We start from the raw sequence: 24,017 nt of genomic DNA on the forward strand, positions 1-24,017 counted from the left end.
CACTTTGTAGACCAGGCTGGCCTCGAACTCAGAAATCCGCCTGCCTCTGCCTCCCGAGTGCTGGGATTAAAGGCGTGCGCCACCACGCCCGGCTAAGACTGTCAAATTTTTAATCACAGGTATGCATATGCATCTATATGGAGATTGGTGCAGGTGTCTTTGAAGATCAAATGCTCCTAGAGCTGGAGTCCTCAGACGCAGATGCTGGAAAATGAACTCAGGTTCTCCACAAGAACAGTATGACCACTGAGCTGTATCTCCAGCGCCTAGAAAAGGTTTTCTTTTTTATATGTCTTAGACACAGGATCTCACTGTGTAACCTTGGCTGCCAGAAAACTCAAGAGATCCCACACAACAGCTCAGTTTCCTGCTAACACGGCAAGATGTCAGTGAAATAACTCACCGTCCTCATTGTCTTCACTGGACTCATCTCTGAAGGGATTGAAATCGTCGTCATCCCCAGAGCTCATGTAAAAACTCTCATAGTCGCTTTCGTCATTATCAGACACAGGCTCACTTCCACTGTCGTCAGAGCTGCTTCCTGTCAGGCCACCAACTTTTCGTGCTTTTTTGGCTTCTCGAGTAATTTCTTCACCTACCCTCAAAAGCCACAAACAAGATTCAGCTAAAAATTCATTGTGTATTTTTGCTTATGTTTTGAGAGGTGTGTGTATGTGTGTTTATGTGTGTAGCCCTGGCTGTCCTAGAACTTGCTCTGTAGAGCAAGTGGGTCTCAAACTCAGAGACATCCACCCACCTCTGCGTCCTGAGTGCTGGGATTAAAAGCATGTGCTCCAATTGCCCAGCCTAAATTTAGTGTTTTTAAAGACCTACTGTGTCATATTGTAGTTTGTGAGCTGAATCTAGTGAGAAGTGCAGACATCAAGAGTATACACGTGAAGAACAAAGGATGTTCATAAGAACCAAGAAACTAGATGTAGAAATACAGACTCAAAACTGATGGAAAAGAAATGAGAAGCCGAATCAAACCACATTATATGCATGCATAAAATTCTCAAACCATAAAAATTAAATAAAAACTCAAGATTAAGTTCAAACATAATCAAAGTCACACTCACAATTAACTATTAACTAGTTTTGAAAAGAGTTAATTATAGTAACTAGACAGAAAATACCTAGAAAAATTAATGTATAAGCCAGGTGTGGTGGCACAAGTCTCTAATGCCAGAACTTGGGAGAGAGACACAGGTCTGACTCTGAAGAAGTCTACAAAGGGAGTTCTAGGCACATTAGGATTCCATGAGACAATGTCTTGACAGATAAAAGGGGTGAGGAGAGACACAGACAGATGACATCCCGATATATAAAATCTGATTTTCAAAGGTAATTAAGTGTTTGGTTTGAATCACCTAATATTTAAATATTTTAAGATTGTGAATGCTCAAAAACTCAAATAAAAACTCCAAGAAGTTCTCTTACTAAAGGAACCGAGAAAACCTAACTTCTTGTGACATAGTAACATGTCAGCTTCTCTAAGATACTACTGATCATAAGACATCATTACTTCCTGTGCTCCTCAAATCAAATGTAGAGGGTGTGTGCCACAGTGGCAGTAGCCCACTCACTCACTCAGGTGCAGTGCAAACATGGGAACTGCTGAAACGGCTCAGCACACAAAGTGCTTGTCATGAAGCCTGAGGAGCTGAGGAGGAGCCCAAAACCTATATGGTCAAAAGAGGTGACCAACTTGTCCTGTGACCTCCACACTCACAGTGATACATGTGCACCCATGAATAAATGTAATAAAAAACATTTCAATATGAAGAATGTGTATCTTATCATATCTGAAATAATTACAAGAGTGTCAGGTCATTAGTCAAAGAGGAGATGAAACCCAATCACATATTCTAGTTTACAACAATCCAAGCTAATTAACAAACAGGAATGAATACAATTCCTAATAATTAATAAGTACATCAGCAAGGTAAACATAATTCCTGCAACCCCTGCTCAGCACTACCAAAAAGCAGAGATGGGAGGATAAGGTACTGCCAGCCATTACAATGTTACAACTCTGACAACATAAGACTAAGTGAACCTACAACAATCCTAACCATTCTTCTCATTTCCTGAGACTCTAACCAACAAGAAAAAGCATCAGCCCCTTTCCAACCGGAGAAGGCAGGAACATCAAACACTTAATAATAATTCTTCTTCTTCTTCTTTTTTTTTTTTGAGACAGGGTTTCTCTGTGCAGCCCTGGCTGTCCTGGTCTCACTCTGTAGCCCAGGCTGGCCTCCAATTCAGAAATCGCCTGCCTCTGCCTCTCCAGTGCTGGGATTAAAGGCGTGCGCCACCACCGCCCGGCTTCAAACAGTTAATTCTAAACAAAGACCAACAGCACTGTCAGATTCAACTACTTAAAGAGAAGCACTCACCTTTCCGCTTCTTTATTTTATTTTCTTTACAAGGACTATCTCTTGGTGAACTGTTGTTACTTGGGGCTGTCAAATCAATTCCTAGCAAACTATAAAGTTTCTTCCTGTCTGGAGCAGGGAAGTGTTTTTCAATCAGTGACTGCAATACCCCTCTGTGGAAAAAAAAGGAGTGATCCTTACTTCTTCATGTGGCACCTGTGGAATCCTTACTAGATATATTTAATACATTTTCTTCAATTTTAAGCAATTTTCATAACTCAGCTCAAGTAAATTTTAAGAGAAGTCGTCCAGTAGCATTATGCAAGACACACACCCATCTCTTATTCTTTGTAGTGCTTACAGTAATCGGTAGGACAGAGACTGAAAAAATGGCTCAATGAGTAAGAGCTTGTTCTGCAACAGTAATAAAGACCTGAGTTCAAATCCCCAACAAACCAGTTAAAAACAGCATGGCTGCATGTGCTTGTAACCTAAGCTTAGGAGGGCAGAGAAACTGACCCTGACTGAGAGCTTACTAGCCAGTCAATGTAGCTAAAACGGCAGGGCTTCAGTTTAGAGACCCTTCCTCAAGAGAGAGAGCAATGGAATATACTCAACATGCGGTCTACAAGTATGTACACAGGAGCATAAATTACACACGGGTGTGCACGCATACATGCACCATCCATACACAAAAAGCTATTAAGAGTAAAGGGTTTAAGGAGGGCATAACAGTTATTTGCCTATAATTACAACTACTGAAGGAAACTTAGGCAGGAGATATCTTAAGTCCAGAAATTCAAGACTGGACTGGGAAATATAGCAAGACCCTTATATAAAACAAACTGAACAAAGAGGTTACTGAGACTAACTTCAGTGATAGTACATTTACTTACCTCAATTATCATTCTTACAATTATAATACATCTTACATTTACATTTGAAGATGTCTTTGAAGCTTAGTGTGCTTCATACCACACTAACAACATAAATGCACTTATATACTGCTCAGGTAGCTTAACATGGAAATAGTAGAAGATTCAATGATTAAAAACAGAAAGATATTTCACAAGCAGTTTTCAGTGACAGGAATTCCCAAAGCTCTTGGACACCTCCCCCGAAAGGGTACAGGACAGCATCAAAGCTATGCCAATTTATTATCACTTAACATTTTCTAAGATTTAAAAAAAAAAAACCATTGTTAAGGGGCTGGTGAGATGGCTCAGCGGGTAAGAGCACTGACTGCTCTTCCAAAGGTCCTGAGTTCAAATCCCAAAAACCACATGGTTCACAACCACCGGTAAAGAGATCTGACGCCCTCTTCTGGCCAGTCTGAAGAGAGCAACAGTGTACTTATTTATAATAATAAATAAATCTTTGGGCCGGAGTGAGCAGGGACTGAGTGAGAGGAGCTGACCAGGGCTAACGGGGTCAGAGCAGGGCCAAATGGAGCTAGTGGGTTAACCGGAGTGAGTGGGGTTGACTAGAGCAAGCAAATGTCCTAGATTGAATTCCCAACAACTACCTGTACAGCTACAGTGTACTCATATACATAAAATAAATAAATCTTTAAAAAATGTTTAAATTTATTTTCTGTGTATGTTTTTTTGCATGCCCAGTACCCTCAAAAGCCAGCAGAGGAAGTCCGAGCCCTGGGAACTGGAATTGTGGTAGAGAGCAACCACATGGACAGCAGGTTCACTTTAAGCGCAGACACTGAGTGCTCTTAAACTCTGAGCCATCTCTCCAGTCCCCTCAATTAACTATTTTTTTCCTCCAGGATTTTAAGACAGTGACTCACTATGGCCTAGAATGGCCTTGGACTCTCAGAGACCTGCTGTCTATGGCTCCTCAGTGTTAGGAACAAAGGCATGTAGGTGGCACTGTGTCTGGTCTTCAATTATCAGCTTTAAAGCTTTCTGAAGTTGCAATTTCAATTTCCACCTTTTCGTCTTTGTAAAATGTTATTTTAAAATGAAATTATATGTGTGTATATGGATATGAGGTACATGCTCTCAGAGATAGCAAGAGGGTACTGAGATACCCTGGGGCTAAGAGTTATACATAGGTGCTGGGAACTAAAGTCAGGTCCAATAGGAGAGCAATATGGGCTTAAACACTGAGCCATCTTTCCACACCCCCAATATTCAATGTTTAGAGCAGATTTTATAATATTATGTCAAACTAAGTGTCACTAAAAAAACAAGGGTTATTTGAAACACACAACACTAAATCTAAAATTCAACCAGTTTCAAGATGTATAAAACAAAATCCAGATGTTAGTCTAAATACTCTACGAAAAGTCACCAAAATGCTCAGCATTTCACGATCTATTATTTCCCAGAAGATTTATTATAAAGAAGGAAAGCAGAGAACCGTGAAAACTCAGATAAGGACAACTTTTAAAGGAAATGCTAAAGGTTCATCTCATTTACTATTCAAAAAGAAATTGAAAGACATTACTTGGCAGTTGAAACAAAATCATTTAGTTCTCCTCCTCCCTCTTCCAAGGCCTCTAAAGTTCTGGCTTCTCCTGTAGACTGAAGACCAATTACAACACACTGGAAAATACAAAATACACAACTTTGATATACTATAGATATATACTATAAATTCTCACCAAGGAACATGCTAAGTATCTGGGGAAAAAAAATGTTTTTAAATTTCAAGAAATAACCCAACACATTAAAGTAGTTTGGGCTTCATTTACTCTATGTGAGCTATGTCAAAAAGTGGAGAAACCCAAGCATTTAATCCCAGTACTCAGGAGGCAGAGGCAGGCAGATCTCTAGGGTTTCAGAATAGCCAGGGATATTATGTAAAGTCTTTGTCTCCCTCCAATCCCCAGAAAGAAAACACAATAAATGTCCCTGACCTCATGGAATTCATGATGCTTAGTGTTTTGTGTGTGGGTGTGCATGTATGTGTATGTTTCACTCTCTGTAGCATAGGCTTGCCCTGCCTCTGCCTCCCAAACTTTGGGATGAAAGGTGTTTATCACCACTGGCAAGGCAACCCTTTGTGTTTTAAGTAGATACATAATAAAACAAAGCTAGCAAGCTTAAGGTAATACTTACTCAGGAAAAGAACACTCCTGGACAAACTACTTAGCATTTATGTTTGTTATACCATGGGAAACTTTCTCAACCGTCATCACTGAAGCCCAGTTCAAACTCTGAAATCTACAGCCACAGCCGGCCTTGAGCTTGAGATCCTCTGGTGCCTATCTCTCTCTCACGTGCTAGAACTATACACACACACTACCTGGCACTTTTTGGTTTTTTGTTGTTTGCTTTTTTAGACAGGTTTTCTCTGTTTATACCTGACTGTCCTGGAATCAATTTAAGATAGAGAATTCTACCTCCCCAGTGCTGGGAGAAAAGGCATGCAGTACCACTGTCTGGTTTAGAATTTATTTTTAAGGATATCTCGCACTCTTTAACACAAAGCAAGTAATGGTAGCAAATCCTACTACTTGTGATACTAAGGCAGGAAGACTGCTAGGAGTTGATCCTACACAACGCACCAATTACCAAACCAATCTATGTTACAGAACAATACTATCTCAAAACTAAACCAATAATAAAATAAATTATTAACATAAAATCTTACTGCAGTAGTATTTCTAGAAACATCCATTTAAAAGACTATTCCAGAGTTGGGCATAGTGATGCAAACATTTAGCCTTTAATCCCAAGATTCTGTGCATTCATGTCCAGCCTGGTCTACATTTTGAGTGAGTTCCAGGATAGCCAGAGCTATGTAATAAGACCTTGTCTCAAAAAAAACCAAAAAACCAAAAACAAACAAACAAACAAAAGACTATAATAGTCAAACAGTAGTGGTATGCACATTTAATCCCAGCACACAGGAATCAGAGGAAGGGCCATCTCTGAGCTTGAGGCCAGCCTGTTCTACAGGGTAAATTTTAACAGGGCTACACAGAAAAACCCTGCCTTCTACCTCCAAAGACTATTCCAAGAAAAAGACTTCATTCCACAAAGACTAGCTAGCTAGCACAGACTAAACCAGATGTCCTCCAACTTACCTTCCCGTTCTTGATCTCTTCCCGAGCCAGCTGCACCACCCTTTTCACTTTGGACGCTATACACAGGTACTTAAAAAACCTCTGGTGAGCAGACCAGAACTGACCCCACATCGATTTCTTCATTCTCTGCTCAGCATCAATCAAATCTGCAGCTTGTTGAAATCGCTCTCTAGCGATAACCCACTGAAAACACAGACAACATTTTACAAATATCTTTGAATATTGGTACTTAAAAGTGATCCCTTAAGCTAAACATGTTGGCATATGCCTTTAGCTCCATCACTCAGGAGGTATTAGAATCTCTGTAAGTTCAAGGCCAGGCTGGTCTACATAGCATAGGAAATTCCAGACCAGCCACAATGACACAGAAAGACCCTTATCTTCACAAAAACTAAAAGTGATTCCTTCAACCAAAATAATCTGGGCCAATGCCTGGACAATTTTTAGGATGCTCATACATAAATGTTTCAAAAATACACTACATAAATAAAGCCATTACTTTAGGATATTATTACACTGTAATTGTGAGTTCATTTTGAATTGAACATGAATATGAATTACCATAAAGAATAACAATACAGAAAATATGGTCAAATAAGCAACTGTGATCATCTGTCGTTTTACAGCCTAAAAACATTCTTCTATGTTGTAATTTTTCAATGGATAATATTCATTAAAAACAAAATTATCAGGCACACACAACCCTGACAACATTTCTCACCAGCTTGACTGCTTTGTTATACATTCTCACATAGCTTTGGGAAAGAAGAACTTCCTCAATTTTGAAGGTCACTCCAGTAAAGCTCAGCTGCCGTGCAATGTACATTCCTCTAAGCTTCATATCCATAGCAACGATTTCCATGGCACCAACACCTCTGAACAAAATTAAAACACACAGTAACTATCGATACGCAAAGCAGGACTTCTACACACTTAACAGCTCTGGCAGAACAGTGCCACTAGCCTCATTACCTGCGTTCCACAGCTTGGATAAAATCACTAAATTCTCTGAATGGAGTTCCCTCACCCCATATTCCAAGACGGTTCATGTAGGCCATGTTGCGTGGTTCAGAAGCACCTAGTAAACATTCAAAAATATTATAGCTGCTAACGTAACATGCAAATGTATTTCTGATTAAATATATACTCACCAGTGGCACTGGCATAAACAACTCTGGCTTTTGGCAATTTGTTCTGAAGCTCTAAAACAGCCAAGCCTGTCTTGGTTGGCTTTGAAGAACCAACAGGACATAAGTTTTTTGCTTTGTGACATTCATCAAATACTATCTGGAAGGAAGAGCTAAGGAATGTATCACAGGGCAGGAGTGTGATTTATAGAATAGCAACCTACAAGGGTCTTAAGATTCCATACATAGATGAAGACATCTCTGCCTTGTCTCTATTCCTTTCCCTTAAACTGAAAATTCTGAGACATTTGCTCAATGTGGCATTCACTTCAGCCAAATTTCTTTCTTAACAAAATTCAGGAAAGGATCCACAGAGACAAGAACTATGCTCTACAGGGGGAATTTCAGGAAATCATAAACAACTGGCAACTAAGGTAAAACAGCACTTCAGAATATGGGATTCTCCAGACAGCAGTAGCTACACTGTCAGCAAATAAGGAGGGAAGCACAAAGTGAGTGCTGCTTCCTCTGTCTCCTCAAGCACTCACACCATCGTGGGAACAGGCATCATGAACCCCAAGTAAGGAACAGAGGATGTACGCACCCACCAACTCCTGACAATTACTTTTCAGTTTCCTGGGACTGGAATCCCAGGACTCTAACTGATCACACACACCCCACAAAAAACCCACTCAATCTTATTTTTTCTAAAGGTCTAACTACATGTAACTTTTCATGTCATTAAAACTCTACTGAAGGATACCACTCCATCGAAGTCGTCACCACACCAGTGTAGAAGCTGTTTTAACCTGGTCTTATATTTACCACCAGACTGGCTTTCACCAATAAGGGAAGAATAGGTAGCAAAAATAACACCTTTTTTCACACTCCCATTGTGTTTGGAAGAAATCTTACCATATTTAAACTGAAAAAAAAAAAAAGAGAAGAAGAAGAAAAGAAAAAAAGCAATAGATTAATTAGTATACCTCCCTTGCAGCAGTATCTACTCAAATTTATAATACTCAACATAATAGGTTTGTGAAAGACTCTGAAAAACACATACATACATGACAACTCATAAAACTTACTCTACAGAGATGCACACATCACCAAAATACCAACCAACAAACACAAACCTATCAAATCAGCTTCCCTATGGAGGTTACAGCATTGGCTCCACCTGTACCTGCTCTATACTCGTTACAGTATAAGCAAAACTTATACTGTGCTGAAGAATAGAGGAATATGAGCAGATGGTTTAACAAATAGGCTGGGAGGAGGGGTGTGACTCAGTGCTTGAGCACAGCATGGAACATGCCCTGGGTTCTATCCCCAGCGCCTCCAAACAGAAAATTCTGAGTAACGTGCCCACTGGTTACACTTCTCAGAAATAAACATATGTAGATGTCAGATGCATATTTTAGGTTTAAACTGCAGTCATTCAAAACATAACACATTATCTGCAGATCTACTCAACTAAATACCACCTAATCAAGAACGTCACTGACCTGCCAGAAGAACAGCTAGTGAGGACATGGATCTCCACACTATGCCACATATAAACATGACAAACGGGTTTACATTCTCTGATTTCCATGTCTTATAGGGAGATGGCTGTACTACTTAACCAACAAAAGGCACATAGTATATATTATAATTTATGCCAGAAGGCTAGACTTGGTCACACATGCCTATAAAGCCAGAATTCAGGAGTCAGTAGTAGGTAGATTTCTATGAGTCTACATATTGAGTTTCAGGACAGTCAGGGCTACATTGTAAGATCCTGTCTCAAAAAATCAAAGTAACAAGATTCATGCCAGGCATGTTTAATCTTAGCACTAAGAAGACACTGAGACAGGAAGATAGCTGTGAGTTGACCAACATGGGCTAATAATATATGTAGTAAAACTATCTTTAAAACAATAGAATGTGCTAGGTAAGCATTAAAATTCTTTTTTAAGGTTTATTTCTTTATTTTATGTGTATATGAGTATACTGTATGCTGTCTTCAGACACACCAGAAGAGGGCATCAGATCCCATTACAGATGGTTGTGAGCCGCCATGTGGTTGCTGGGAATTGAACTCAGGACCTCTGGAAGAGCAGCCAGTGCTCTCAACCACTGAGTCATCTGTCCAGCCCAAGCATTAAAATTCTAATCATATTAAAATGTGTTTTAAATATAGACACCCATTTTCTTGCTTCCACATTAACATAAGCAAAGTCATTTAACTCCATTGTTGGACTAATACCTAAAGTTCACAAAACTGTTTATAAATCAGAATGATTCTTTCTAGGCTGCACAAATGTGTTGACTATGGTGACAGGTGCAGTACTTTTCTAATACAGGCAAAGAAAGCACTCTAGAAACTAAGACACTATAGCACTGGAGACCAAGATGACAACACCACTGTATCAGGGACCATGCCCACATTGTCTGCCACTAACACAGCCATGGTTTGGCATGTGTTATGTGGAGAAACTCACTTAATCCTTGTAACAAACCCAATTCCCCAACTCTCCCTGAAAATTACTCTCATTCTTACATGTAAGTCAGTATGCCAATGATTGACAGCCCCACTGAACAAGGAAGCTTCCATACCTTATTTAATGAATGGACCAAAATGTTTTTTGCTCCAATATCCCTTAAATCTCTTTCAGCATCATATTTTAAGTCATTTGATACACTAAACCTGTCAAAAAAAATTAACCAAATTAAACTTTAATTCTACTTTTAGATAGAAGTAAGGAATAAAGTCAGGTCTTGACACTACAAAAAAAAATTCACTTAAATTCATCCTGATAAGCTAATCAGTCAGCCATGGAACTTACCACAATGCTCTTTTTCTACTCAACAAATAGTTTTCATATATGATCCCTGCTATTGTCCGGCCTTTACCCACACCAGCACCATCGCCTATTAAGAAGCCAGCACGGTCTCCATTAGGGAGGAATGTTTCATGTTGCTAAAAAGGAGATAAATTGGGAAAGTGTATGTTACTTTCTTATAAAAAAAGCAGCCAGTGATGTAAGCTGGCCATGCTTTAATAAACTCCCACTCAATTAAAACCACCCTGAAAAAGTGTCATCATTTCTCCTTGATGCAATTTGATACAAGAGTGAACCCTACCATGAATATTCTCTACATACAGGAACTAAACTTTTTCCTTCTATCCTGCCATATAAAGCCAACAAACTGGTGAGGTGGCTCCCCTACTCCTCTGTACAACTGACTGACAATATGCCAATTTCCATGTGGTACGTAAATCATGGGGGCAGTTAGAAAGTCACAACATTGCTTATCTTACAGAAATGAAGTTGAAATAAATCTATTCAAGCATAACTGAAGTGAGTATCATTTCCGTGGCACATCATTACCAATAGCACTTGAACAGCACAGGACTGCCAGGTTACTATGCAACAGTATAGGCTTTCAAGTCTTTAGACTGGGAGAAGCAGCAGCATACCTCAGATTCCAAGAAGCACAAGTCTTCCAGAAAAGATACATGCAGGCCCCACACTAATGATACTCTCATGTTCCATCAGAAGGTCATGACGTGTTCTTTCTACTAGCAGGCACTCTCCAGATAGTTGGTGCACCTTCTCTTTTCCTAATATATTAACTTTTTAGTTTTCCCCAGACAAGGTTTCTGTGTAGACCTAGCTATCTTAGAACTCACTCTCTATACCAGGCTAGCCTAAAACTCAGAGATTTGCCTACCTCTACTACGATTGAAGGCCACCATCACCCGGCAAACACAGAACTTTTCAGAGTTTTTGAAAAATTCTGTTTCCAAGTTTTTCTGGTAGGGAAAATTTACCTTATTAAAATTGTATTTTATAGGGGCTGGAAAAAAGGCTCGGTGGCTAAGAGCACTGCTACTTTTCCAGAGTACCTGAAGTTTGATTCCCAGCACAGATCAAGTAAACGACAACTGACAATAACTCTCACCTGAGGTGGAAAGGATCCAAGTTCCTCTACTGGCCTCTGTCATTACCTAACACACTCATGAGATGCTTACATGTAAATAAATAAAATGAGCCAGCTATTGTACACATCTTTAAACTCAGTACTGGGAAGAGGCAGCTGAATCTCTGGTCTACATAGAGTTCCAGAATAGCCTCCAGAATAGTCTCCAGAAAGGAGACTTTGAATGAATGAATGAATGAATGAATGAAATAAAAAAATTTTTGACTCAACGTACCAACATAACCCATTGGGGACTTAACTACTTACCTGGGCTGCATAGGTAACTGCCTCAAGCTGCAATGCGGACAGCCAGCCATTATCAATGGTCTCTTCAGAGATGGAGGTTTTGTACCAAACATCAGGAGGAGTGACACTGGACAGAGAGCTAGTCTCCACCACTGCATCAGGGTGACGCAGGCCAATTTTTACTAAACAAAAGATTTTAAAATGTTTCATTTAAGTCATTTGAGTAACATTTCCAGGCTTATTACAAGATAGTACATTCTTTGTCTTTTGACAGAAAAAAAACACTAACTACCCACTTTGAGCTTCTATATAAAGTTATTAATTGTAACGTACTTCTCAAATTTGACAAAAATTACCTAACTACACAGTTTAGAGATAGATGATGAAAAGATATAGTTAAAAAGCAGACCTGCTTAGGAAGCACAGGCAGGCAGTTTTCCATCCAGCCCCCACATATCCAAACATAACTAGATATGGTACTGCACACCACCAATCTCATCTACCATAAGAGATGACATGGTAGGATCAGTTGAGACCATGAGATGAAGGCCAAACTGAATACAAGGAAATCAGATATTAAAAGGTTAAAAAAAATCTATTATTATTCTTAATGTAGAAAAGAGATTTAAATTTCCATACAAAAGTTAAAAGTTAACTTTCAACCTCATATAAAGTCCAACCGAGAAGTTATTCACATTACACAAAAGGCAGGAAAATAGCATTAATAAAAACCAATGAAGTCAAGCCTAGTGACTCTTGACGGCAATCCTAGTACAGGATTGACACAGGATCAAAGCAAGCATAAGCTTAAAGCAAACACTATCTCAGCAAAGCCAAAAGGCTATGAATCCCAGGCAGGGCAGCTCACACCTTTAAGCTCAGCACTCCAAGCAATGAGACAGCAGATCTGAGTTTGAGGCTGGCTTAGCTGAAAAGTATAAGTACTGGAGAACCTGTCTCAAAAAAAACAAACACCAAAACCCCCAAGAATCAAAAGAGGTTCCAATGTGCCTATGATTTGGATAAGGTGTTAAAACTAGTGTAAACTCACAATGTACATTTGTTATCTCCATAATTCACCTTAAAAATTTTTAATCAATACTTACATAAGCAAAACTAGCCAGCAACAAAATAAACAAACCCAAGGATTTACTGTCATGGCTTTTAAAGCTCTAGCCCCAAACAAGGTTCTAAATTTGGCTAAAGGGGGGGAAACAGTGAAATTTGCCAAAGATAAATTCCATTTAAACCATTGCAATCCCACCCAGCAACGGTGTGTGTGTGTGAGAGACAGAGACGGGGGGTGGGGGGGTGGGGGGTGGGGGACTGAGAGACATAAAGAGACAGACATCGAGACAGACAGGTAGGGTAGACGAGAGAGGAAAGAAAAACTATTCATAGTTCACGTCTGTCAAATCCTGAAGCACCCGACATTGTTAGGCACTAACATGTAGTGGTTTAAGACAAGTTCTAGAAGAACTTGAGTCCATCGTTTTGACAAGTCCAAAAAACATACATTTTATTGGCATATACTCTGCATAGGTCTCTGCATGACCCATTTCTTCCTCATCTTCTTCTTCTGGTTCATCTTCCTCTTTAACAACAGGTACCTTCTGTAACACAAAAGTACAATTAATCAGAAGTATATAGACCAAGGCCCAGAGTCTGTGGGACCTTTCTTGTCTGTCCAAAGGTAAAACAGCAATGACAACCTACACACAAATGGGCCACCCACAGGGATCTACTCCCTCAAGCCACCACCTGGAATGACTTTGCCCCTCAATGCTCAAACATTTCTTTCCAACCCCAGTCTCTCTTCAATCTAGCACTTGAAAGAAATAAAATATGGGGATGAATTGTGGGACACACCAAAGGACAAGCTATCATAACAAGATTTTATAGGGCCAGGCATGGCAGCGCACGCCTTTAATCCCAGCACTCGGGAGGCAGAGGCAGGTGGATTTCTGAGTTCGAGGCCAGCCTGGTCTACAAAGTGAGTTCCAGGACAGCCAGGGCTACACAGAGAAACCCTGTCTCGAAAAAACCAAAAAAAAAAAAAAAAACATAAATAAGGATGACCATTTTAACATGTTTTTTCTTTCTCTTTGTAACTTCAAGTCAAATCATGTTATCCACCTTAAACCACGATTAGGCCCTTCTTACTCTAGCATGTATTTATAACAACAATCCTTCTATAGAGCTCCATCTCCCATGGCCTTTTCTTCTGTATGCGTTGGCTCACTGACCTGAAAGCAGAACCAACAGCTATAGCACCTCAGTGCCTATTAGTGCTTGTGTTTCCTTCTGAATTCCTGTCAGAGTCCACCACTCCTACTCCATAAAGCCTACAGAGGTATAGTCATGGTGCCCCTTACTCATATTTCCAGAGCCTTTATTATACCTTTTCTTACCTCAGTTTTAAAGCAGTATCCCACCACACTGTCTCTACATTATACCTTTTGAGGTTTCTCATACAATTCCTTAAATATAACTGGTACTAAGTATTATGTTTACGGAAAAGGAACTTGTGAAGCGAAGTCCTTAGATACACTCACTGCAGAGACAGTGCCAGTCAGAAATACTGTCTAATGAATGCATAGCCACCTGACCTGAGGCACACAGCACTAAGTTAAGGAAAAACTTACCGTAACAACTCATCCAGCTCACTGCATGGTTTGACAGCTCCTAACTAGTCACTTAATTTGAATTCCAAGTTATCAAAAGTATGGTGTCATTACTCCTCGTCAGGTAGATGAATAAAAAAGGTCAGCCCTGTAGAAACACTGCAACCTGTGAAAGATCTAAGTTCAGCCCTACTAAGTCTCTGTAATTAACTAACCTACTTGCAGTCAACAAGCTTTCTGAGAACCAACTTTCTCTCTGTGTCTTTTTTTTCCCCCCAAGACAGGGTTTCTCCCTGGCTGTCCTAGAACTCAGTATGCAGACAAGGCTGGCATTGAACTCAGCAATCTGTCTACCGCTGGTGGGATTTTTCTAACGTAATAATGGAGTACCATCTACACTGCACAGAGACACGCCTGCGGCTGTGGGAGCCTCACTCACCATGGTGGGGGAAAAGCTCCTCATCTTCATGTCATTGATCCACATCCTTGCCACTTCTTTATTAGAGGACTCCTTCTTAACTGCACCATTACTGACGTCAGCTGCAGGAAGAAACGTGGGTTACAGCTTACGCATCTCAATTTCCTTCCCTCTAATTTAAAAATTCAGCACTTTATCCATTTTAAAAAACAAAAGAGTGTCAAAAAATTGTACCACTAAATTAAGTATAACCATGAAAGCATTCAAAGTACTGTAGGTAATTTTGAAGATTTACTTAGTATTTTATGTATATTTATATATATTCCTTTTTTTTTTTTTTTTTTTTTTTTTTGGTTTTTCGAGACAGGGTTTCTCTGTATAGCCCTGGCTGTCCTGGAGCTCACTTTGTACACCAGGCTGGCCTGGAACTCAGTAATCCGCCTGCCTCTGCCTCCCAAGTGCTGGGATTAAAGGCGTGTGCAACCACGCCCTATCCCATTTGTGGCAGGGCCTACAGAAGCTAAAATTGGACATAAGATCCTCTTGGAAGTAGAGCTACAGTGATTGTGTCCTGCATGATAAGTGCTGAGAATCAAACCCAAGTGGACTGATATAATCACTGAACCTCAAACCTGTATGGTTTTATAGAACGCTTAACTAAACCAGTAACTGAAAGGGGAATGTGGGTCTGTCTGGATGGAAAATGGTTTTAATCCTAGCACTCAAAAAGCCATGGCAGGTAGATTTGTGATCTGAGTCCATCCTGGTTCACATAGGGATCTCCAGGTAAACCTGGCTATATAGTGAAACCCAGTCTCAAAAAAAAGAAAGGGAGCTGGGCGTGATGGTGCACGCCTTTAGTTCCAGCACTTGGGAGGCAGAGGCAGAGGCAGGCAGACTTCTAAGTTCAAGGCCAGCCTGGTCTACAGAGTGAGTTCAAGGACAGCCAGGGCGATACAGGGAAACCCTGTCTTGAAAAAGCCAAAAAAAAAAAAAAAAAAAGGGAAAAAATGTACACGAGAAATTTTAAAATTGTGAAAAAAGTTCCATAAGTAAGATACATTCATTAGCCAGGCTGGGCAGTGGTGGCACATGTCTTTAATCCCAGCACTTGGGAGGCAAAGGCAGGCAGATTTCTGAGTTCCAGGCCAGCCTGGTCTACAAAGTTCCAAGACAACCAGGGTTACACAGACAAACCATTCTCACAAACAAACAAACAAAAGCAAAAAAAAGGAAAAGAAATTAAGAATTAAGTGTAAAAAAAAAAATCTAACTTCAGTTCCAGTGGACTCTGACAGCTCTTCTGGCCTCCACGGGTGCTTCATCCATATGTACATATAAACTCACTCAGGCCCACACAAACAAAGAATAAATATTAAACACAACATCCAAAACTCTCACACACACACACACACACACACACACACACAAAACCAAAACTGCTTGGGAAAGACAAAGTTCAAATGGCTGAAAATGGACTTACTAGCTGCAGTTGCAACTGGCTGAGCAATATTGGCGGGTGGCTTCAGTTTCATGAGTTCATTTAAACTATTATTTTTGAGTAAATCCTTCAGCTGAACCTGGTCTTTTGAAGGAGCAGGGGGCATGGCATTTCGTACTGCTGGTGCTGAAACTGAAGGGCGTGTGTTTGCAGTGGTCTGGATGAACTTTGTCAAAGTGATGGTTTGCCTATTCGTTGTTGCAGGTGGTGTTTTAGTCATTACAATTGTAGATCCCAAGGTTGGAAGTTGATTTATTTGATTCAGCACAAACGTTGTAGTGGATGGAGGCTGCTGCTAAAAAAGAAAACATTTCACACACTGAATTTGACTTTAATAGTCTGCATCAGGCCATTTAGAATCTAAAACTAGAGGCTGGAGGGTGGGCTCAGAAGGGTGCTGACTGTGGTAAAGGCATGAGACCCTTGAATCCCCAGGATGCAGAATGCGTAGGTCAGGCAGTCAAAGCTCATGTGTAGTCCCAGTGCTCCTGGGTGGGAGGCAGAGAAAGACCCTGTCTCCAACAAGGTTAACAACTTGAGGATGGGAACTCAAGGTTGTCCTCTGACTATGTGCCTGCTGGGTATGCATAACCTCAGAGTCAACACAAACTCACCCGAAACTTTGATTCTGTTTTTACTTAAGTAATGGTACTTTATTTCTAACTTAGTGATTAGCTATACGTTATCAGGTTAAAACACCCGGGAAAAGGTATAGTAGTAATTTTACATTTTATACAGCGATCAAGGGAATTATAAAGGGCAGCTATCCTGAACCAGCTGTGACTTATAATAACTCTAAGAAGCTAATAACAAGAAAAGATTGCGGGGCTGGAGAGATGGCTCAGTGGTTAAGAGCACCAACTGATCTTCTGAAGGTCAAATCCCAGCAACCGCATGGTGGCTCACAACCATGAGATCTGACGGCCTCTTCTGGTGCATCTGAAGACGGCTATAGTGTATTTAGATAAATAAAAAATCTTAAAAAAAAAAAAAAAGGAAAGATTCCACTGCCAACTAGGCAGACAACTCTAAGCAAACTATATAAACCACTGAAGACCTAGACTTTATTGAATCCATTTTTTTATTCTTATTTATTTATTTATTTATTTATTTGGTTGGTTGGTTTTTTTTTTTTCCAGACAGGGTTTCTCTGTGTAGCCTTGGCTGTCCTGGAACTCACTCTGTAGACCAGGCTGGCCTCAAACTCAGAAATCCACCTGCCTCTGCCTCCTGAGTGCTGGGATTAAAGGCATGAGCCACCAACACCTGGCTGAATCCATTTTTTAAAAGATTTATTTATTTATTATACATAAGTACAATGTAGCTGTCTACAGACACCCCAGTGAGTCAGATCTCATTACAAATGGTTGTGAGCCACCATGTGGTTGCTGGGATTTGAACTAAAGACATCGGGACAGCAGTCAGTGCTCTTAACTGCTGAGCCATTTCTCCAGCCCTGCCCCCCACCCCTTCAAAAAAAAAAGATCTCTATTATTGCCAAGTGGTGATCACAGCACTCCAAAAGCTGAGACAGGCAGATCTTCAGGGTGCAGGCCAGCCTGGTCTACAGAGCAAGTTCCAGGACAGTTAGGGCTATACAGAGAAACCCTGTCTCAAAAAAAAAAAAAAAAAAAAAAAAGGAAAACCAAAGTTTTTCTAATGTCATTTTTTTCTTTTGATCTGTATGGTTAGGGTATGTGTGGGCCTTCGGGGTAGACCTACAGGCATGTGTCAGCTGCCTACTATAGACACTCTATAACACCAACAGCTCTGAAGTGCAGAGTCATTTGAGCCCTTTGAGGCCAGGTATGTGGTTTTAACATTGTATTTCATTCTTTTCTTTTTAAAGATTTATTTATTTTATGTATGTGAGTACACTGTGACTGTCTTCAGACACACCACAAGTGGGCATCCCATTACAGATGGTTGTGAGCCACCATGTGCTTGCTGAGAATTGAACTCAGGACCTCTAGAAGAGCAGCCAGTGTGCTTAATCACTGAGCCATCTCTCCAGCCCCTGGATTTCTTTTTGAATTAAAAAAAAAAAAGTGTTTATTTTTCTCCACAAATTGATTTTACTGAGGAGGCAAATGTGTAGAACTTGAGGAGCTCAGTTCTCTACCACAAGGCTCCCAGGAGTCACAGTTGGATCATGAAGTATGGCAACAGTATTTTTACATCTGACCAACAGAAGGATGACCAGCATCGTTCCTATTCAATGCTCTTTTGCTATCATACACGTTACAGTAAATCTTAGAACCTAAAATCACAGGATAACCTAGCCAGAGATAAGGTGGTTACTACCAACAGTCTCAGACAGCTGCGCACCATTGGTGTTGTTAGGGAGGAGGTGAAGTGAAAAGAAAATAAGAAGGAGCAAAGAAAAAGCAAAGCTGAGTACAGTGCAGTAGCTCAGGACTGAGTCACTTGCAGCAAGGTGACGAAGATCACAAGCTGAGCTCAGAGCCAGCTTACCCTACCATGAGACCCTATCTCAAAAATAAAAAATAAATGGATAGATAAATACATAAACAAGTAAGAAGCCAATTTGAAAATGCTAGTTTGTGGCTTTCAGGTCACTGGGTATTTCTGCAATTCCCTGTTGTTATGTGTTGTTATGGTGCCGGGCTCACCCCAGGACCTACCACCTGCAATGGAAGTAGTCTAGCACTAAGCTAGAGACCTTGTCCCTTTACTTACTTTCAGTAAAAAATCTTCTAGACTGCTATTTACTACTTGTAAAAAATAAAAACTGACAAATTGTAAGCAGTTCAACCAATAATCTTAGATTCCTCAGATCCTATTGATATTGGCTACATTTGACGTAAGAGCAAAACAACTGCATGTAAAGCATAATTAGTCACATAAAAGTTATAGCATACAAAAGTCAAGGCAGTCAACCATGAAAGAAGTGAGATAACATTTACAATCATCCTTTATTTCGAGTTTTAAAAAAAAATTATGATTACAAGACACTAGTATCCTCTGCTACTAGGGAGATCAAGGCTAGCTAAGGCTAAAGATCTTACATGTATATTTTTCCTACCAGTCTAAACTACTTTAGAATAACGATCTCTGCAGCTCTTACCCTCACATTTAACAGTGCGGGAGTGGACATCGGCTCTGGCTCTTGTTTGACAGGAACCGCTGCTTCTGTCTCCAACCCTAGTTCTAATGCACTAAGTGGCACCGACTGCAGAGAAAGTAACAAAGAAAAGGGTGGACAGCAATGAAGTCTGTTTCAAGAACAAGAGTTGCATTTATTTTATTAAAAACTGAAAAAAAAACTGCAGAGCTAGGTTCTACTTCAATGGTAGAGCACTTGGGTAGCCTGCAGAATCCTTGCTCAGACCCCAGAACCACACACACGAAGTCAAGCTTTATGATCAAACAGAAGGCCACGGTAGCTTACTCCTTTAACGTCAGCACTCAGGAGGCAGAAGCAGGCTGTATCTGAGTTTGAGGCCAGCCTGGTCTACAGAGTGAGAACCATGACAGCCAAAGTTATACAAAAAAATCCTGTCTAGAGCAAAAAAGGGAGAAAGAAAAGAAGAGTAGGAAGAAGAAGAAGAAGAGGAGCAAGAGGAGGAGGAGGAGGAGGAGAATATAATCAAACAGAATGTGCAATCACTATACCTATTGTAACAGACTAATCTTCATCAGCATAAAAATCTCCACAAAGCTAAACTAGTATCAGAACTTTATATGCTTTTAGCAAATGTAATAGAGAACTTACAAAGGCAACTGTAAAAGAAATTAATATTCTTCCCATATAAATGCTAAGCAACAGGGAAAGCAATGTCTTGTTTTTGATGCCAATAGCATCTATCTCATATTTTTTAAAAAGCAAACTGCTTAAAACTATTCTCAAGCCAGGCGTGGTGGCGCACGCCTTTAATTCCCAGCACTCGGGAGGCAGAGGCAGGCGGATTTCTGAGTTCGAGGCCAGCCTGGTCTACAAAGTGAGTNCCAGGACAGCCAGGGCTACACAGAGAAACCCTGTCTCCAAAAACCAAAAAAAAAAAAAACTATTCTCATGTATCTTTAAAGTTTATTAATAATATTTACACATATATTGTTTCTATCCTTTTTTTTTTTTTTTTTTGAGACAGGGCTTTTCTATATAGCCCTGGCTGTCCTGGAATTTGGAGATCCATCTGCCTCTGCCTATCAAATGCTGGGATTAAAGGTGTATGCCACCACTGCCTGCCAATAATATCTTTTCCTGAACTGTAAATTAAAGAGCTGAGGTTGTACTTCAGCAGTAAAGTGATTGCCTAGCATGCACAAGTCCCTACGTTCAATTCCCAACACCACAAACAGGAAAAAATTACTAGTGTTACTAATAAATAACAATGGAAACTGCAAATTAAGAAGAAATTCTGGAAGGTTTGAAAAACTGTTACCTGTTGAACTGAAGGGGGCGTAGGGGTGGCAAGGCCAGCATCTCCACCATCAACATCAAAGAGGTCATTCGGACTAATCCCACTCTCACTCAAGGCAGCAAGCAGTAAATCTTGCCCTGGTTCCACCATCTTAAGAAAAAAGTGAAAAATATTAACTATTTTCTAAACACACACAATCAAACATTTTCTACCAGGGCTGTTCTTTCAGTACTTATGAAGAACCTGCTACATTTGAGAAAAAGATAAAAAGAGAAAGTCTTTGATCCTGGAAATGTCACATTAAAATGAAATGACACAGAAGCACAATTAATAGTATATATCCAGCCGGGCAGTGGTGGCGCACACCTTTAATCCCAGCACTTGGGAGGCATTTCTGAGTTCGAGGCCAGCCTGGTCTACAGAGTGAGTTCCAGGACAACCAGGGCTATACAGAGAAACCCTGTCTCGAAAAACCCAAAAAAAAAAAAAAAAAAAAAAGAGTATATATCCAAAACACTTCACCATGGTGGCGCACGCCTTTAATCCAAGCACTTACAAGGCAGAGGCAGGCTTGTATCTGTGAGTTTAAGGCCAGCCTGGTCTAAATAGTTATTTCCAGAACAGTTAGGGCTACAAATATAATAAACACACTATGAGCTCCAAGGAGGCAAGAGTGAACTGTGCACAGCTTCCTAGGTAGATGACAACACCCAGTTCAGAGGAAGAAATAACCAGAAAGACGAGTGTCTTCTAAATACTACATTCCAATGGCTCACCAAGGACCCACAGGTGAGCGGGTAATGATCTATGGCTTCATCCATGCTTCTACAGTGATAAAGGAGTCTACAGTGATACAGGCCACTACAGGATTTTCAGATACAGGACAACTTGGCACATTAGTTTCTGATTTAGAAAGATTACTGACACCAGTACAAAAGCAAACTGAGAGGAGCTGGAGTAGAGCAGACACAGGAAGACTTCCACTGCAACAGGCGTTAGAAGTGCTGCAGTGGTGGGGGCTGGAGAGATGACTCAGTGGTTAAGAGCACTGGCTGCTCTTTCAAAGGTCCCCAGTTCAATTCCCAGCAGCCAAATGGTGGCTCACACCCATCTGTAATGGAATCCCTGATGCTCTCTTCTGCTGTGTTTGAAGATAGTGACAGTGAGTGTACTCACATACATAAATAAATCTTAAAAAAAAAAAAAAAAGTGCAGTGATTGAGAGAGTATTCCCAAAGTATTTAGCAAAGAAACTCTATAGATTTAAAATTAAAACTCAGGGACTGGAAAGATGGCTCAATGGTTAGTTAAGAGTACTTGCTTCTCTTCCAGAGAACCCATATCACTGCTCACAACTGTCTATATCTCAATTATAGAGGATCCAACATCCTCTTCTGGCTTCCTAGAGCAAGGCACCAACATGGTACACCAACATACATGCAAGCAAACCCATACCCATAATTTAATTTTAGGGATTTTAAACATCAGGCTGGAGAGATGGCTCAGCAGTTAAGAGCACTGACTGTTCTTCTGAAGGTCCTGAGTTCAAATCCCAGCAACCACATGGTGGCTCACAACCATCTAGTAATGAGATCTGATGCCCTTTTCTGGTGTCTGAAGACAGCTACAGTGTACTTACATATAATAAATAAATAAATCTTTAAAAAAAAAGAATTTTTAACATCTCCAATTTAAATTTTTCTAAATTACATGTACATTATTATGAGTAGTTTTTCCCAAGAAACAAACTTGTGCTATATAAACAACATACCTCAGATGTGATGCAATGATGCATCCATGACATTCTACAAAGAGCCATAGACACAACCTAGTATACAGAAACACAAGAGAAATCCTCTGTTCTACCTAAGTTGCATCTCTCTGTGCATCACTTAGCAGAAGTTCTAATACACACAAATGTCAGGTAGATGCCTGACTGGAACTGAAGGCAGAACCAGGTAGAAAAGGATGGAGGACTATCAACCGGTTTTTTATTAAAGTTCCAGAGGGGGAAAAAAATAGAAGTCTGAGACAGAAAACCATCTTAGGCAGAAAGGAGGAAAGGTTAACTAAAGTCAGTGTAGGTAATGCCCCAACCTACAGGAGTCAGGCTTTTCACACACCACAGCGCCTCATCTCACAGCAATCTGTGCAGCAGGCAGTGCACCCTCAAAGTTAGAACTCAAGTTTACATAGACAAAGTGATCCAAGATTAGACTCCAGAACAGCACAAATTCCCAAAGCTCATGGGTTTCCTTTCCAGCTAAGATATAGAAATTGACACCAAATTTTAATGTTCTGCCTTGGAATAAATGTTAAACACTCAGACTAAAGTGGAAAGAAGGATTCCAGTTTAAGGGGAAGCTGAGGTAAAAGTGAGCTGGAGGCCAAGCCAGAATAGCCTGTACAACCATACTCTGGCTCAAAATAGTAAGAGGGAACTAGGGCTATAGAGATGGCCCACAGGTTAAGAACTTGTTGCTCTAACAGAGGACCAGGGTTTGGTTCTCAGTACCCAAGTAGGGCTAGGATTAAAGGCCTGGACTACTAGACCCAACCCTTACTCAGCCACGCAGCTTTTTGTTTTGTTTTGTTTTGTTTTTGTTTTATGGTTTTTTTTTTTTAAACAGGGTTTCTCTGTATAGCAGAGTTTTGGCTGTCCTGAACTCCCTTTATAGACAAGGTTGGCCTTGAAGTAACAGAGATCCTTAGTCCTAGGATCAAGGCATGTACCACTATGCTCTGACCTTCAAATGATTTCTTAAAATAGGCATTAAAAGTACAAAAATATGGAAGGGAAGAATGTTTTGATATCCATACAATATACAATGCCCAGAGAGCCATAAAGCACTCCATCAGCATACATCTCAACCTGCACTTCAGAAGTAAAGGTTCTTTAGCCATTCCAAAGGTTCTGTGTGTATCAAAAACCAACATTAAGAGTCAGGTGGCAGGCGGGCAGTGGTGGCACACGCCTTTAATCCCAGCACGCAGGAGGCAGAGGCAAGTGGATTTCTGAGTTCGAGGCCAGCCTGATCTACAGAGTGAGTTCCAGGACAGCCAAGACTACAGAGAAGAAACCCTGCCTCAAACCTCCCCCTTTCCCCCCAAAAAACATATATAACTTTTACCTGCAAATGTAAGAGGGTTTGAGTTGATGCCTAGCATACATAAATAAGGCCTAGCACTGGAAAAAACAAAAACAAACAACAACAAAATACAAAGGAACATGTGAGACTCTCTGACCTCACTAGAAACTTTTAGTATGACTTTAACAGTTGGTTGCCGGGCGTGGTGGCGCACGCCTTTAATCCCAGCACT

General features: G+C 40.3%; 1 protein-coding gene across 6 annotated transcripts in view; it reads right to left on the reverse strand.

Moving 5' to 3' along the window:
* The window catches only part of Sbno1 (strawberry notch homolog 1), a 52,060-nt gene that overhangs the window by 20,497 nt on the left and 7,546 nt on the right, over positions 1-24,017 (reverse strand). For 2 of the 6 annotated variants that reach the window (XM_021163267.2, XM_021163265.2), the window contains exons 2-17: positions 20,718-20,846; positions 19,400-19,504; positions 16,294-16,606; positions 14,832-14,932; positions 13,285-13,381; positions 11,790-11,950; positions 10,385-10,518; positions 10,155-10,245; positions 8,317-8,478; positions 7,578-7,713; positions 7,399-7,504; positions 7,148-7,301; positions 6,427-6,609; positions 4,842-4,939; positions 2,400-2,551; positions 404-595 (exon numbers count right to left, since the gene is read on the reverse strand). In XM_021163267.2, coding sequence (XP_021018926.1) covers positions 404-595; positions 2,400-2,551; positions 4,842-4,939; positions 6,427-6,609; positions 7,148-7,301; positions 7,399-7,504; positions 7,578-7,713; positions 8,317-8,478; positions 10,155-10,245; positions 10,385-10,518; positions 11,790-11,950; positions 13,285-13,381; positions 14,832-14,932; positions 16,294-16,606; positions 19,400-19,504; positions 20,718-20,846 — 2,314 coding nt within the window. The remainder of the gene's footprint in view (positions 1-403; positions 596-2,399; positions 2,552-4,841; positions 4,940-6,426; positions 6,610-7,147; positions 7,302-7,398; positions 7,505-7,577; positions 7,714-8,316; positions 8,479-10,154; positions 10,246-10,384; positions 10,519-11,789; positions 11,951-13,284; positions 13,382-14,831; positions 14,933-16,293; positions 16,607-19,399; positions 19,505-20,717; positions 20,847-24,017) is intronic. The other 4 variants (XM_021163270.2, XM_021163269.2, XM_021163268.2 and 1 more) reach the window with 3 other exon arrangements.

The sequence above is a fragment of the Mus caroli genome, chromosome 5 (assembly GCF_900094665.2).
Source record: "Mus caroli chromosome 5, CAROLI_EIJ_v1.1, whole genome shotgun sequence".
NCBI lineage: Eukaryota > Metazoa > Chordata > Mammalia > Rodentia > Muridae > Mus > Mus caroli.